This window comes from Megascapheus bottae, chromosome 8 (assembly GCF_031878675.1).
Source record: "Megascapheus bottae isolate mThoBot1 chromosome 8, mThoBot2.hap1, whole genome shotgun sequence".
Classification (NCBI taxonomy): domain Eukaryota; kingdom Metazoa; phylum Chordata; class Mammalia; order Rodentia; family Geomyidae; genus Megascapheus; species Megascapheus bottae.
The window spans coordinates 37,590,041-37,606,593 of NC_143516.1; the positions used below are offsets into that span (position 1 = coordinate 37,590,041).

The window sequence follows — 16,553 nt, forward strand, 5'->3', positions numbered from 1 at the left end:
TATTATAATACCGCCAGCATTGCTCTTTTTGCCTACAATTGTTTGGGCTATTCTAGGTCTTTTCTTGTTCCATATGAACCTTTGGATTGTATATTCTAGTTCAGTAAAGAATGTCTTTGGGATTTTGATGGGGATTGCATTGAATTTGTTTATCAATTTTGGCAGTATAGCCATTTTCACTATGTTGGTTCTCCCTAGCCATGAGCATGGGATTCCTTTCCATTTCCTGGTGTCCTCTTTAATTTCTTTTGTTAGGCTTTTATAGTTTTCATTGAATAATTCCTTTACATCTTTGGTTAAGTATATTCCTAATTATTTTATTCTTTTGAGGGCTATTGCGAATGGGATCATTTTCTTGATTTGGCCTTCTGTTTGTGTATTGTTGGTGTACAAGAAGGCTACTGACTTCTAAAGGTTAATTTTGTTTCCTGCCACTTTGCTAAAGTAGTTTATTAATTCTAGAATTTTGGGAGTGGAGTTTGTTGGGTCACTCAAGTAGGGGATCATGTCATCTGCAAATAGGGATAGTTTAATTTCTTCTTTCTCTATGTGGATCTCTTTGATGTCCTTTTCTTGCCTTATTGCTTTGGCTAAGGGTTCCAGCACTATATTGAAGAGAAGTGGAGAGAGTGGGCATCCCTGTCTAGTTCCTGATTTTCAGGTGAATGGTTCCAGTCTTTCACCATTTAGTATAATACTGGCTGTAGGTTTTTCGTATATGGCTTTCACTATTTTGAGGAATGTACCTCTTATTCCTATTTTTTCTAGTGCTTTCAACATGAATGGATGTTGTATTTTGTCAAATGCCTTCTCTGTGTCCAGAGAAATTATCATATGATTCTTATCCTTAGCTCTATTGATGTGATGTATTACATTGATTGATTTGCATCTGTGGAATGAAGCCTACTTGATCATAGTGTATGATTTTTTTAAATTTGTTTCCGGATTCTGTTGGCTAAAATTTTATTGAGGAGTTTTGCATCTGTGTTCAATAGAGAGATAGGTCTGTAGTCTTCTTTTTTTGTTGGGTCTTTCTGTTTTGGGGATGAGAGTAATATTAGCTTCATAAAATGTGTTTGGTATTGCTCCTTCTGCTTCTATTTTTTGGAAGAGTTTCAAGAGTATAGGTGTTATTTCATCTTTAAATGTCTTGTAGAATTCCGCAGTGAATCCATCTGGACCTGGGCTCTTTTTGGTTGGCATTTCCCTGATTGCTTCCACAATTTTGTTGTAAGAGATTGGTTTATTCAATTTGTTTACCTCCTCATTGTTCAGTGTGGGTAGCCTATATTTAAGAAATCATCCATTTCTACTAGATTTTCTTGTTTCTTTGAATATAGGCCCTGGTAGTACCTATTCATTATGGACTGAATTTCTTGGAAATCAGTTGTGATTGTACTTATGGGGTCTCTAATCTTGTTTATGAGTCTCCCTTTTCTTTTTTTGATTAATCTTGCCAGTGGTCTATTTTGTTGACTCTTTCAAAGAACCAACTTTTTGATTTATCAGTTTTGTGTATAGTAGATCTTACTTCAATCTCTGATATTTCTGATTCTATTTTTATTATTTCTGTCCTTCTAGTTGTTTTAGAATTAACTTTTTCTTGCTCCTCTAGGTGTTTCAGTTTGTTTTTTAGGTTATTTACATGCTCTTCTTCTGTCTTTTTAATATGCGCTTCCAGTGTGATAAATGTGCCGCTTAGTACTACCTTTGCTGTGTCCCATAAGTTCCTTTGTGATGTTTCTTGATTGTGATTACATTCAAGGAAGTTTTTATTTTCATGTCTGATCTGATCTGTTACCCAGGAGTTATTCAGAAGTATGTTGTTCAGCTTCCAAGTGACTGAATGCTTTTTGACTTTGACTGCATTGTTCAGAATTAGTCTGACTCCACTGAGGTCTGATAGAATGCATGGGATTATGTCAGTCATAATCTGCTTAAGTTTTCTGTATGAACTATTATATGATCTATTTTGGAGTGTGTTCCATGTGCTGCTGAGAAAAATGTAAAAAGTTTCGCCGTTGGGTGGAAGACTCTGTGTATATCTGTTAAGCCCAGCTGGGCTACGGTGTCGTTTAAGTTGATGGTGTCTTTGCTTAACTTTTGTTGAGTTGACCTGTCATTTGTTGAGAGTGATGTATTGAGATCTCCCACTATGATTGTGTTTGAGTCTATCTTGTTCTGTAATTCTAAGAGAGTTTGTTTGACGAATTTGGGTGCTCCCGTGTTGGGGGAGTAAATGTTTATAACTGTAATATTATGGGCATGGATTTGTACCCTTTACTAATATATAATGGCCGTCTCTATCTTTATGTACTAATTTTACTGAGAAGTTAATTTTGTCTGAGATTAAGATTGCTACTCCTGCGTTTTTGCATGGTGCATTGGAGTGGAAAATTTGTTTCCATCCTTTCACTTGGAATTTGTTTCTGTCTTTGGCGGTGAGGTGGGTCTCTTGGAGGCAACATATGGATGGGTGGTATTTCTTTTTTTTCATATATTTATTATTGTAATTAATAGAAGAATTACATGATATTTGCCAGATAGATTGTGCATTAATTTGGATGGGTGGTATTTCTTAATCCAGTCTGCTGCTCTGTGTCTTTTGAGTGGATTGTTCAGCCCGTTTACATTTAGGGAAATTATGGAGAAGTGGTCAGTGTCCATTGTCATTATTTATTTTTACTTCTAAGTTTCTTTCTCTTTCTTTTTTCCCCCTTTTCTGTTTAGTGAATTATAGATATTTGCTACTTGATGGGGGTTCTTGATGTTCTACAATTTGTTCTCGATTAATATTTTTTATGACGCTGGTTTAGTGTGCACGTATTCATAAAGCTTCTCTGTGGTGTGAAATATTTTTGTTTCTGCCTCAAATGTAAATGCTAGTTTTGTTGGATATATCATTCTGGGTTGGCAGTTATTGGTCTTCAGGACATCAGTGATGCTTTTCCAAGCTTTTCTTGCATTTAGGGTTAGCGTGGAGAGATCTGCTGTAATTCAAATTTTTTTTCCATTGTAGTATAGCTCTTTCTTTGTTTTGGCAGCATTTAAGATCAATTCCTTGGTATTCGGGTCTAGTGTCTTTACTATGATATGTCTAGATGAGTTCCTTCTAGGATCTTGCCTGTTTGGGGTTCTGAAACATTCGATAATGTGAGTATTTTCCCTTTTGAGTTTGGGGAAGTTCTCTGCTATGGTTTTGGTGAATAAGGGTTGCATTCCTTTGTCCTGAAATTCTGCGCCCTCATCAATCCCTATTATACAAAGATTAGACTTCTTTGCTGCATCTGCCAGGTCCTAGAGTTCTCTCTGGTGGATTCTGATCGATTTTTCCAAGGTGGTGATTCTCTGTTCCAGATCTTGTGTTTGATGTTACGTTTCTGATGTTCTATTCTCCATCTCAGTCAATCTGCTGCTTAATGCCTCCATTTTTGCTTGAAGTGTGGACACTGAGCTGATCATGTCTGCTGAGAGGGCATTGAACTTTTCTTCCACTTCTCTTTTGAATTCGAAGAGTTCCTTGGAGATTTCTTGCTTATGTTTTTGGAATTCAGCCTTAATTTTGTTAGTCATTTCCAAAATCATCTCCTTGATTTGAGTCATATTGAGTCTCTTCAGGTGTCATTTCTTGGGATGGTGACATCTCTTTCGTCCCTTCACTCTTGTTTCCTTTTGGGCTTTGCGTTGGACTTTGATTGTTTATGTATGTCTTAATTCATCTTTGCATTCTCCTAGGCATTGAGAACTGTTGTTGTAGTTTGCTCTGTGGTCGGTAGGTGGCGGTCTTTACTTGGATTGGGACTGGTGGTTCTAGGAATCTGTGTATACCTGTGCTTCTCGGCCAAATTGATTCCTCTGCTGACTAGGTCAGAGGTTGCAGTTTTTGCAGGTGTTTGGCCTATTCCCAGAGGCTGTGTGCTGCTGCATGACTAGCTCTTAGCTCAACCAGTGGCCTCACAGTGGGCCGTGGGATTGGTCTGCGTGCTTCAGTCTCAGCACACTGGGCGGATGGTTGGTTTTCCTGCGTTGTTTCCAGGGGCAGGAGTTTGGGAGTTTTCAAGAGCTCTCAGCTAGACCAGCTGGTTTCTGCTCTGTTCCCAGGAGCGGGGCCCAGCCAAGGACATGGACTCCATGGGCAGAGCGGAGCCTTTCTGATTCTCAGAAGGTGAGCTTGGCTACTGGTACACCCTTCAGTTCCCTGCTGTGTTTCCGCTGCTTTGTCAGAGAGTCTGTGACTGTGGGGGGGACCCCATGGTGCTGTCTTGTTGGGGATTCCCAGATGAAGGTTACCCAGCTCAAGATTTGAATGGGACCGATGTTGGCTCCTAGACTCCCGCACACCCCACCTGCTGTTGGAAGGCAGGGTCTCAGTGCCCCCCACTCTCCAGATCCAGTGGCCTGGGAGAGGAACCTATTGGGCGGATGAGCTGGGACAGCTCTGCCCCCTTTGGTGGGGTGCTGGGTCTTAGCGCCCGCCTGCTTGCCTGTCAGTCTCCAGTCCGAGGCCTGGGGGAGGAGGCTGTTGGGAGAGTGAGGGCTGGGACACCCCCGCCTTCCTTAGTGGGGTGCTGGTTCTTAGCGCCTGCCCGCATGTCTCCAGTTAATGGGCTGGGGGAGAAGGCTGTTGCGGGAAGGGACAGGATTCTAAATTCCTTGCCCCCCTGTCCTTGCCAGTCTTTCTCGGGTGGGTGGAGGGGTCTGAGTTAAGTTCTATAGCTCGCCACCAGCTCTGCTTTCCCGATGGGTTTGGGGAACCCGCTGAGCTACTCACTCCTCTGCATTTGGCTGTGGGCTGCTCCACAGTGTTGGAGAATTGTTCACTCTACTCGGATCTCTGCCACTGCCTGTAGTCCACGTCTGGGTTCCGCTGCTTGCTGGTCTGGTCTGCGCTGGTTCCTGTGTCTGGCTTCTGCCACTTGCTGGCCACATCTATGCTGGTTTTTGTGGCTGGCTGGGCCGGGCCCAGCATGCTGTGGCTTTCCCAGCTTGGAGCAGGCTGCAAGGGGTAGGGGAGGGGTCCTCACAGTTCTAATTCTTTGTGAAAGTTGGATGTAAGCTTTATCTGGGTTTCTTTTCCAGTTTGAGTCCTTCTCCATTGCTTCTTGAGTTTGTTGTTGTGGATTTTTTTAAGGTAGTTGGCTCGTGGGATTCCCTGGTTCTTTTTGTGCGAGAGAGCTACACAGCGTCCCTATTGTCTCAGCGCTATCTTCCTACCTATTGTTGGAATTCGTATCTTTAATATCTTTGATAAAGGACTTATAAATGTTTTCTTGACTGAGAAACTGTTGGTCAAGGTGATTCTTCCTTGTTGGATCTATAGTCTAACTATTCTGTAATCTATTCTAACTATTTTAAAATCTAAAATTAGATTCAGATGTTTTAGAGGCATTTTCTTTTTTATTGAAGAATTTATTAACATAGATTTTTACATCATATTTCAAATGATGTGTTTAACAAACAAGTATTCAAGAAGGGAATCTCTATACACAATCACTGGCACTTAGATTTTAGAACATAATTATTAATTAGGCTGAGGATTTGTATGCCATAGATACATACTAATTTATGTACTAAAACATTATGTCTATAGAGTCATAGATTTTTATATCTATGTAGATGTGTTTACATTTCCAGTACAATGTCCATAACATTAGGTTTGCAACTACTGAGTCCTCACTCTTGTACTCTTTGGATTTAATAGCCACATATTAAGGATACCATGCGCCTTTTGTTCCTTAAGTCTTGACTTGTCTCACTCAACATGATTTGCTCTAGATTCATCCACTTCCCTGAAAAAGCCATTATTTTATCTTGTCTGTTGGCTATGTAGAATTCCATTGTGTATATATACCACATTTTCTGTATCCATTCATCTGCAGTAGGGCATCTGGATTGCTTCCATCGACTGGCTATTGTGAATAGTGCAGAGATGAACATAGCTGAGCAGGAGTCCTTATAATATCTTGGGTCATCATGTTCAGGATAGATGCCCAGAAGTGGTATGGCAGGATCGTAGGGAAGGTCAATTTTCAGTCCTTTTAGAAACCTCCACACTGCTTTCCAGACTGGCTGAACTAGTTTACAATCCCACCAGCAGTGCAGTAGGGTTCCTTTTTCTCCACAACCCTGCCAGCATCTGTCATTGTCTGAGTTCAAAATCTTGGCCATTCTTGTTGGGGTAAGGTGGTATCTTAGGGTTGTTTTTATTTGCATTTCCTTTATGACTATGGATGATGAGCATTTTCTCATATGCCTTTCTGCCATTTTAACCTCTTCTTTTGATAACTCTCTCTTTAGTTCCCTTGCCCATTTAGTGAATGGTTTATTGGGTTTGGGGGGCATTAGTTTCTTGAGTTCCCGGTAGATACTGGATATTAAGCATTTGTCAGATGTATTATTGGTAAATATCTTTTCCCAGTTGGTTGACTGTCTCTCTACTTTTGTGACTATGTTTTTTATCTGTACAGAAACTTTTTATTTTTAGGTAGTCCCATTTATTGAGTCTCTCTCCAATCTGTTGTGACCCTGGGGTTCTGTTCAGGAATCTTTTGCCTGTGCCTACGAGTTCCAGTGTCTCTCCTACTTTACCATGTAGCAGTTTCACAGTTTGCGGTCTGATCCACTTTGAGTTAATGCTTGTGCATGACAAAAGGCTAGGGTCAATTTTTAGTTTTCTGCATGTGGCTGCCTAGTTTTGCCAGCACCAATAATAACAGGCTGTGTTTGTTCCACTGTATATCTTTGGCTCCTTTGTCAAATTCAAGTTGCCTATAGGTATGTGGTTCTATTTCTGGGTCTTCTATTCTGTTCCACTGATCTTCAGGTCTGTTTTTGTGCCAATACCAGGCAGTTTTTGTTATTATGGCTCTATAGTAGAGTTTGAAGTCTGGTATTATAATACCGCCAGCATTGCTCTTTTTGCCTACAATTGTTTGGGCTATTCTAGGTCTTTTCTTGATCCATATGAACCTTTGGATTGTATCTTCTAGTTCAGTAAAGAATGTCTTTGGGATTTTGATGGGGATTGCATTGAATTTGTTTATCAATTTTGGCAGTATAGCCATTTTCACTATGTTGGTTCTCCCTAGCCATGAGCATGGGATTCCTTTCCATTTCCTGGTGTCCTCTTTAATTTCTTTTGTTAGGCTTTTATAGTTTTCATTGAATAATTCCTTTACATCTTTGGTTAAGTATATTCCTAATTATTTTATTCTTTTGGGGGCTATTGCGAATGGGATCATTTTCTTGATTTGGCCTTCTGTTTGTGTATTGTTGGTATGCAAGAAGGCTACTGACTTCTGAAGGTTAATGTTGTGTCCTGTAGAGGCATTTTCTTAAAAGTATGAAAAAGGACAAGGTAAGTAATTGCTGTATACTAGATAATTTTTCTACATATCTCTGTCTCTGAAAAATGCCAGGTGGCCCAGAGCACTAACATTTTCTTAGCATTTTTCCATGTCTGCCCATTGGTTGTCCTCATTGCTCCTCCCACTATCCTGGTAAGAAGAAAGCAAGAATTGAGAAATCTGATTTGCTGTTAGATTTTAGATATGTGTACCACCATATTTTCTCAGGTGTAATCACTTTGTGAACTGAGCATAAACTGAACTTTTAGGATGTAGTTACTATAGCTGCACTGGTAATGCCAGTAATTCTTTAAATGGCTGTTACAAATTGTCACCAAAACTCTTAAAAGAACAACTTCATGAATGTTCAAAGCAGATTAGAAGCTAAAAAAAGACCCAAGATCACATGACAAAAAAATTAAAGTGTGCTACCTTTGTGTATCATTTATGATATGCAATGACCTTTTTTTTTTCTTGGTCATCAGTCCTGGGGCTTGATCTCAGGACCTGGGCACTGTCCCACACTACCACTTGAGCCTCAGCACCTCTTCTGAAATTTTTTTTTTAATCTGTGCATTTGTAACTGAGTCAGGGCTTTATGTATGCTAAGCAAGCACTCTACCACTAGGCCATGATCCCAGGCCCTCATGAGCACTTTTGAGCAAATCTTGCGAAGGGCAAATATTTTAATACTGAAAATTCTTCTTCTACTATAAAGAAGCTGATTTTGCCATTGGAAAAATTATATTGATATAATTTGGTCCAAGGTAATAGCTGTTTTTTTTGGGGGGGGGTTAAAATTCCAACTCATCCCATAAAACAGACTCTGTTTAATGCTTTGATGGATGAACTGACTATATATTGAAAGATCTTTAATTTCAAATCCCCAAAATTACAAGGGCAATGCCTGAGGCCAACATTAACCAGACCTAGCATTCTTTTCTAAGTTTTCCATGTATGAAGACAATGTCAATTACCAGCAAGTATGTATACTCACCAAGTGAACATACGGCACAAAATATCCAAAAAGTGCAACTGGAATTCCAACAGCCCACACTGTATAAGCTGTCACCTTGAAGATGGCAAAATTGAAAAATTTTTTTGGAGGACTGAACTTTCTTCTGGAAAAGAAAAAGAATCTGCTACCTTCACTCTCTTTATCTTTGGCACTGGAAACAAGAGGTCTGTAAGTGAAGCCAGCCAGAAAGAGAACAAACATGAAGATGCAAAGAACTCTCAGGGTGGAAAAGAAGCCCACTCTGTCAATTAGAAATCTTAAAAGCAAAGGCAGCAAAATTGTGAAGACACTGCTGCCAGCTGTGACAATGCCATTCACCAGTCCAAGGCGCTTCTTGAAATAGTGTCCCAAAATGACCAATGAAGGCTGGTATGCAAAGGAGCAGCCACAAGCAAATATGACTCCATAAGTAAGGTAGAGAGGCTCGATGGAACTGTAAATAGATGAAAAGCAACTTTTTAATTATTAATTATATTTGTAATAAAACTATATAATAAAAGTAAGTTTTAGTTAAGCATATATTTTCTGTAAGTAAAAAATTAACCAAGACAAAGGAGAAAAACTTAAGAAATCAAGAGTTGAGTGGTAAACATAACCATTAAGGTCATTGGTTTTCCCTTTTCATGGATTCTGGTGAGGCACATGGGTAAGAACTGTGATTAAAGCATTTCCACAGGACTGCATGACTAAGAAATCCAGTTAAAGAAAAGGCTGCATTTGCAACAGTCTCCCAGGAACATTGGCACTGATGAACAGTTGTGTGCCTCATTTTTGCTGGCCTAAAGACTGTAGACCAACCTTTGCCCTGTATTACACTCTTCCCAGCATTGTGCAAGATAACTAGAAATCATATCCTGATTGCAGAAAGACTGAATTAAGTGTCTTCACTGGTGATCCCAGTTTAAGTCCATCTATATCTCAAGGAATAATGAATGATTAAAGAATTACAACGTCACTAAATAATAGTACAAAATAACCATTTCAAATGGGCCGGGAGTTTGGCCTAGTGATAGAGTGCTTGCCTAGCATGCATGAAGACCCGGGTTCGATTCCTCGGTACCACATACATAGAAAAAAGCCGGAAATGGTGCTGAGGCTCAAGTGGTAGAGCTCTAGCCCTGAGAAAGTCCAAGGACAGTGCTCAGGCCCTGAGCTCAAGCCCAGGACTGGCAAAAAAAATCATTTCAAGTGTTCATGTTTGAAGCAATAAAGGTAAGGAGTAAAAGAAAATTAAATTGTTTTTGAAAAGTCCAAATAAAAAGGCTCTATCAGCAGTAAAGGCAAACAATTTATTAGAAACTAAGGTAGATAAAGTTGGTTAATAATTACATTTTAGATAATAATGCTTATCTAGCAATATGCAGAGGTAATCAGAGGGAACTCTAAAATCTGATAACATCACGGTATGTTGGCAATCCTCTCTCTGAGATTCTCTTCCCCACTTCAATTAATCCTTAGCTAACACCAACTTCAAATCAGGCTCAGAGGTTATTTTTAGGCTTTCCCAAGTCTTTCACTCTGATCACCCTTGACTGAATCTCTACTAGCAGCACCTCTGTACCAGGCAGTTGGAAAAAAAAAAAAAAACTATTGAAAATGACTACAAGTGCCGGGTGCTGTGGCTCATGCCTGTAATCCTATCTACTCAGGAGGCTGAGATTTAAGGATGGAGGTTCAAAGCCAGCCCTGGACACAAAAGGACCTAAGACTCCTATCTCCAATTAACCTCTAGAAAATGGGAAATGGTGCTGTTGCTCAAGAGGTAGAGTGCTAGCCTTGAGGAAAAAGTCCAAGGACAGTGCTCAGGCCCTGAGTTCAGGCCCCAGGACTGGCAAAAAAAAATTAGTTTCAGTTGGGAGTGGCTCAAGTGGTAAAGTATTTGCCTAGCAAGCATGAGGCCCTGGGTTCAAGCCCAGTATCACCAAAAAATAAATAATAAAAGGATTTTCAAAATAAAAGAATTACTTCCTGCTACCACAGAGTCATATTAAAAGGGTATTTCTCTGAGGATTATTCAAACAGTGCAAGGAAGGGTATTACTAGAGAACTGGAGCTGTTACAGTAATGTGCCCATCAGCTCTTTGTAAGAAGAGTCTTATGACAGATATATAGTCCACTGACATCAAGTTTTGTTAGCCAGGCACTGATAATCCTAGCTACTTAGGAGTTGCTAAAATCTGAGGGTGGTGATTCAAAGCTAGCCCACACAGGAAAATTTGTGAGTTTTTGTTTGTTTGTTTATTTTTTGCTAATCCTGGGCTTAAAGTCAGGGGCCTGGGCACTGTTCTTAAGTACTTTTGCTCAAGGCTAGAACTCTGCCACTTGAGCATAGCACAAATTCTGGCCTTTTCTCGGTATGTGGTACAGAGGAATTGAACCCAGGGCTTGATGCATGAGAGGCAAGCACTCTACTACTTGGCCATACTACCGGCCCCAAAGATTCTTACCTTCAATAAACTACTCAGAAAAGGCAAGAAGAGGCACTGTGGTTCAAGTGGCAGAGCACTAGCCTTGAGCAAAAGAGAGCTCAGGGACAGAGCCTAGGCCCAGAGTTCAAGCCTCAGAACCAGCTGCTAACACTAAACACACACACACACACACACACACACACACACACACACACACACACACACACACACATTTTGCTGATTTGTCCTGCTCTTGATTTTGTGCTATACTCAGGGCACTCTTGCTAGGCATTTTTGCTCATGGATGGTGCTCTACCATTTGAGCCATTCCTCTAGTTCAGCATTTTGGTAGTTAATTGGAGATGGAATCTTGTAGACTGTTCTGCCTGGACTGACTTCAACTTTAATCCTTAAATTTCAGCATCCTGAGTGGCTAGGATTACAGGTTTATGCCACTAAATTCCCAGCTAAAAATTTTTTTCATATATTTTTTATTGTAATTAATAGAAGGGTTACATTATATTCGCCAGATAGAAGGCGCATTAATTCACATACATTGATACCCTTTCTCATGTCTTGATCCCCATTTCCCTCCCCCCACCCTCACCCTCCCGGCTAAAAAATTTTTAATGTACATTTGACTACGTCATTTTACAATGGTACTTAAATATTTTAGCCTGTGTGTATGTGTGTGTGTGTGTATGTGTGAGAGAAAGAGAGAGAGATTAGAGATAAGTGTCTCATGTACTTTCCAGCCTGAGCTAGTCACAAATTGCAATCCTCAGATCTCAGCCTCTTGAGTAGCTAGAATTACAGGCATGAGCCAATGGTGCCAGGCCTAACAGGTTCATTTTTAAAGCACAAATAAAAATTTTGTGTCTAGGGATTAGTTTAAAAATCTTGCTAGTAGCCAGGTGCAGTGGCTCATGCCTGTAATCCTAACTTCTCAGGAGGCTGAGATCTGAGGATCATGGTTCAGAGCTAGCCCAGGCATTAAAGCCTGTGAGACTCTTATTTCCAATTAACAACTAGAAAACCGGAAGTGGTGCTGTGGCTCAAGGAGTAGGGTGGTAGCCTTGGGCTGAAGAGCTCAGTGACAACACCCAGGCCCCAGAGTTCAAGTCCCACAACCGACAAAAAAAAAAAACTCCTGTTTCCATTTCTTTTAGTTTTATTATCTTTAAGTAGTTATACAAAGGGATTTTAATTTGATCACAATACTCAATGTACATATGTGACAATGAAACTAAGTAACTTGATGGGATGGTTGGAGAGGAAAATTATGAAAGGGTGTCACTGAACAAGATGCATTGTACACATACCTGACATGTTGAATTGCCTCTATTAATTTTTTATATCAAGCTATAAACAGTACAAAACACTATTATAACCCTTTGGGTCTAAGATAAGCTGACCTTAACTTGAAGCCACTGCTGTACATAACTCACAGTTATAAATAATTCTTTTAAGATTTTTATATGAGGCCCGGGAGTTTGGCCTAGTGGTAGAGTGCTTGCCTTGCCTAGCATGCACGAAGACCCGGGTTCGATTCCTCAGTACCATATACATAGAAAAAAGCCGGAAATGGTGCTGAGGCTCAAGTGGTAGAGCTCTAGCCTTGAGAAAGTCCAAGGACAGTGCTCAGGCCCTGAGCTCAAGCCCAGGACTGGCAAAAAAAAAAAAAAAAGATTTTTATATGAGTAGAAAAAGACAAAAGGAGAAACATATTTCTTAGCACCAGGGAATACATATATTCTAGTGACAGTTAAATCTTATACATTGCTAACAAAAGTATTCAAATTGTCAAGTTCTAATTTTCTGATATAAATAACAGTACAATTTGTAAACTACTTTAACATTTTAAGCAATGAAAAGGAAGAGGTATTTAACAATTCTTCAAAACTACACGGAGAAACAAAGTTCTTACCTGACAAAAGAACTGGACATAAGTCCAATGAATCCCACAGCAGCACCCACAACAGCTGTTTTCCGACAGCCGAATATGTCTGTGAAGACGCTGACTATCGGGCAGCAAAAGAAAATCATCCCCATAGAAAGAGAACCTACCCATGCTGGAAGAGAAAGAAAAAGAGAGGAAAGGCCATTATGACATTTAACTTATATATATGTACTTTTCCATTGGATGTAATAAACATTTTAAAAATATAGTAGTGAGACAAAAACTCAGAGATATAAATATATCTATATAGACATATAAGTCTATGATGGGATATATATTCTATAGACATACTGATATATATAGATTGATATGAATTTATACATACAAAGACTCAGCTTATTTTTAATTATGTTCTTAAATTTATGTGCCGGTGATTGCATATAGAGATTTCCTTCTTGAATACTTGTTTGTTGAATATGAAATTTGAAATATGATATAAAATCAGTATTAATAAAAAACCTTTTAATAAAAATATAGTAGTGACAAACTATAACCCACATTGATGAACAAGGGGACAGTTGAAATAAATTGGTAACAAATCTGAATCGAAACTAGGCATGGTGGCTCACGCCTGTAATCCTGGCTACTCAGGAGGCTGAAATCTGAGGATCACAGTTCAAAGCTAGCCAGGGCACTAAAGAACCTGAGTCTCTTATCTCCAATTAGTCACTAGAAAACGGGAAGTGAGGCTGTGGCTCAAGGGTAGGGCAATAGCCTTGAGCTGAAGAGCTCAGGGACAGTGCCCAGGTCCAGAGTTCAAGCTCCATGACCGCCCCCCCCACAAACACACAAAAAAAATCTGAATCAAAGCTCAAAGTAATGCCTAATTAAATTAGCACAGCAATTATATATATTTAACCCCATTCTTGAAATGTTAGTGCTTTAATGAAATTAAATATCCCCCTATGACTGCATTTAACTTAATATCTATAATTTTAAACAACTTCTAATCCATTGAAAGAAAGTCATTTCTTTAAAAAAATAGAGCCCAGCCTGATAATTCACACCAGCAATCCCAGCACTCACTCAAGGGCTAAGATAGGAGGAACCTCCATCTGTAGTCAACCTGGAATACACAGAGACACCTTGCCTCAAAAAAATGTTATAGTCAACCAATCAATCAAGTAATGACAAGCATGCTTATGTGTGTATATGTGAGTGATCAAATTTTGTAAAAGAAATAGCTACTGCAATAAGCAATGACTATTTGCTTAGGGTCTGTTTTGTTTGTTTGTTTTTGCCACTCCTGGAATAAGAACTCAGGGCCAGAGCACTGTCCTTGGGCTTTTCTCAAGGCTAGCACTACACCACTTGAGCCATAGCACACTTCTGGCTTTCTTTGTGTATGTGATACCGAGGAATCGAACCCAGGCCTTTGTGCATGCTAGGGTAAACTCCCGCCCCAGGTTAGTTCTTTTACTGAAGAAAATGACTGATACACCAGAGGGAATATTTGTGTGTGTGTGTGTGTGTGTGTGTGTGTGTGTGTGTGTGTGTGTGTGTGTGTGTGTGTCTGTGTGTCTTTAGAAGTGATCTGTCCTCAGTAGTTACAACTTCTCTGATTATTCGTGGCATAAAGCTTACCAGGTAAAGCATGCAAAAGAGATTTGCTGCTGGTCTGACCAGCCCAACCCAGCTCAAACTGCCACCCGAGCCTCATCTGCTAAACAAGAGATGTACAGTAAGTTCACAGATGATAAAGATATAGATGATGATGACACCTGGAATTTATTTAAAGGAAACTATGCAAGACATTCCCGATGCTTCGTATTATTATCTTAGACTGGCCCAGGCCGAGTTCAAGCCCTATGATCCCCGCCCCCTCCACCCCAACCCTCTCAACACTTGCTCTAGAGATTAAGTTTCCAAGTCATGAACTTTAAAGACAAGCAAGTCTATGAGAAATTAACTTGGTTGAGAAATCATGGAGCTTAGATTTTGAAACTTGAACATACAAATGTAGGGGGTAGTGATGCTGGAGTTTGAGCCTGGAGCCCCTGTTCTTAACTGTGATACTAAACTGCCTTCTACCTAATTAACCAAAACCAGCTCAACTTTAAAAGATGAGCAAAGGGGTAGTACAAGAAGAGTTAAATTTTCAGCTTCCGTTGAAGGAAGTCAATAGATAAAACCTAAGTTTTCTCTTAGGTCTTAAAATTCAAACTACAGGGGGTAGGGGGAGGGAAATGGAGACAAAAACATGAAAAGGGGTATCAATGTGTGTGAAGTAATGCTCCTTCTATCTTTCAAATATAACTGTAACCCCTCTATTAATTACAATAAAAATATCCAAAAAATTCAAAATATAGCCATAAAAGCATGTTGTTTAGAAATAGAAAGATAAGCATAAGAAAGTTGAAGTACGGAAAGTACAATCAATGTAGGATGATATTGTCAAAAAGAAATTCACTCTTTTACTTGACTTACATAATTGTAACCCCTTTTAACATCACCTTTATAATAGCAATAAAAATTAAGGAATGCAATGTACATCCTACAAAATTAAGAAAAGTGAGAGAAGGGGAAGATTGGGAGAGTTGGGTAAGAAGTTGAAAGGGGCAACAGTGACACTGATCAATATGCATTGTATGCATAAACTGTTTTGTTAAATGGCAACTTGCTCGTACAACTAAAGATAATAAAATTTTAAAAAGAAATTAAACAGTTAAACACAGTTGTCTTTGGAGCAGGGTTACTGAAGAGGGGCTGTGTACAGCAGGGCATGCTACTTTTTTTGTTTGTTTGTTTTTTGTGGGTCACAGGGCTTGATCTCAGCCTGGGTGCTGTCCCTGAGCTCTTCAGCTCAAGGCTACCACCCTACCACTGGACCTGAGTGTTATCCTGAGCTCTTCAGCTCTAGGCTACCACCCTACCCATGAGCCAAGCCCCATTTCTCATTTTCTAGAGGTTAATTGGAGATAAGAGTCTCAGGTCTTTTTGTTCCCAGGCTGGCTTTGAACCTTGATCCTCAGATGTCAGCCTCCTGAGTAGCTAGGATTACAGGTGTGAGCCACTGTGCCCCTAGCAGGCATGCTACTTTTTATTATACACACACACACACACACACACACACACACACACACACACACACCCTTGGTAATCATAAAAACTTAACTCGAGGGGCCAGGAGCATGAGCCAGTGGTAGAGTCCTTACCTAGCACCCATGAAGCCCTAGGTTCGATTCCGTGGTACCACATACCCAGAAAAAAGCTGGAAGTGGTGCTGTGGCTCAAGTGGTAGAACACTAGTCTTGAGAAAGCCAAAGACAGTGTCCAAGCTCTGAGTTCAAGGCCCAGGACTGGCAAAAAAAAAATTTAATTGGAGGAAGACAAATGATACCAACTTTGTTAAAAGCTAATCAAGTCATAGATTCTCTAAAGCTTTAAAATCATGATCTTGGAAGTGAGGGAAGAGGTGTCATTATCCAAAAAGAAATGTACTCTTTACCTGTAACCTTCTGCGTATCACCTTTATATTAACAATGATTTTGAAAGAAATCATGATGAAATCACTTAGAATAGGAGTCATGATGAAAGTGCAGCCTGTCTTAGGATTTGAAAACTCTATTAAACTCCTAAGTACAAAGTGAATTTGTAGATGAAGTTATCAAAGAGAGACAGGTTCCTTAAAGGCAAATGAGAATATGGCTTCCAATGACATTGGTAAGGAACAACAAAAAAAATTATGCTTATAACCAGTTTTGCCTGAGCTAGAATCATAGGTTAATTAACAACTGGCCAGGGCCCTTCAAAACATGAAAAAAAATATTATTATTTTTGCCAGTCCACATACATAGAAAAAACTGGGAGTGGTGCTTGGC

The 16,553-nt window shown here is 39.7% G+C and overlaps 1 protein-coding gene across 1 annotated transcript in view; it reads right to left on the reverse strand.

Moving 5' to 3' along the window:
- Positions 1 to 16,553, reverse strand: part of Slc16a10 (solute carrier family 16 member 10) — a 123,636-nt gene that overhangs the window by 42,121 nt on the left and 64,962 nt on the right. Inside the window, exons 2-3 of the mRNA XM_090338282.1 lie at positions 12,700 to 12,844; positions 8,344 to 8,797 (exon numbers count right to left, since the gene is read on the reverse strand). Coding sequence (XP_090194408.1) covers positions 8,344 to 8,797; positions 12,700 to 12,844 — 599 coding nt within the window. The remainder of the gene's footprint in view (positions 1 to 8,343; positions 8,798 to 12,699; positions 12,845 to 16,553) is intronic.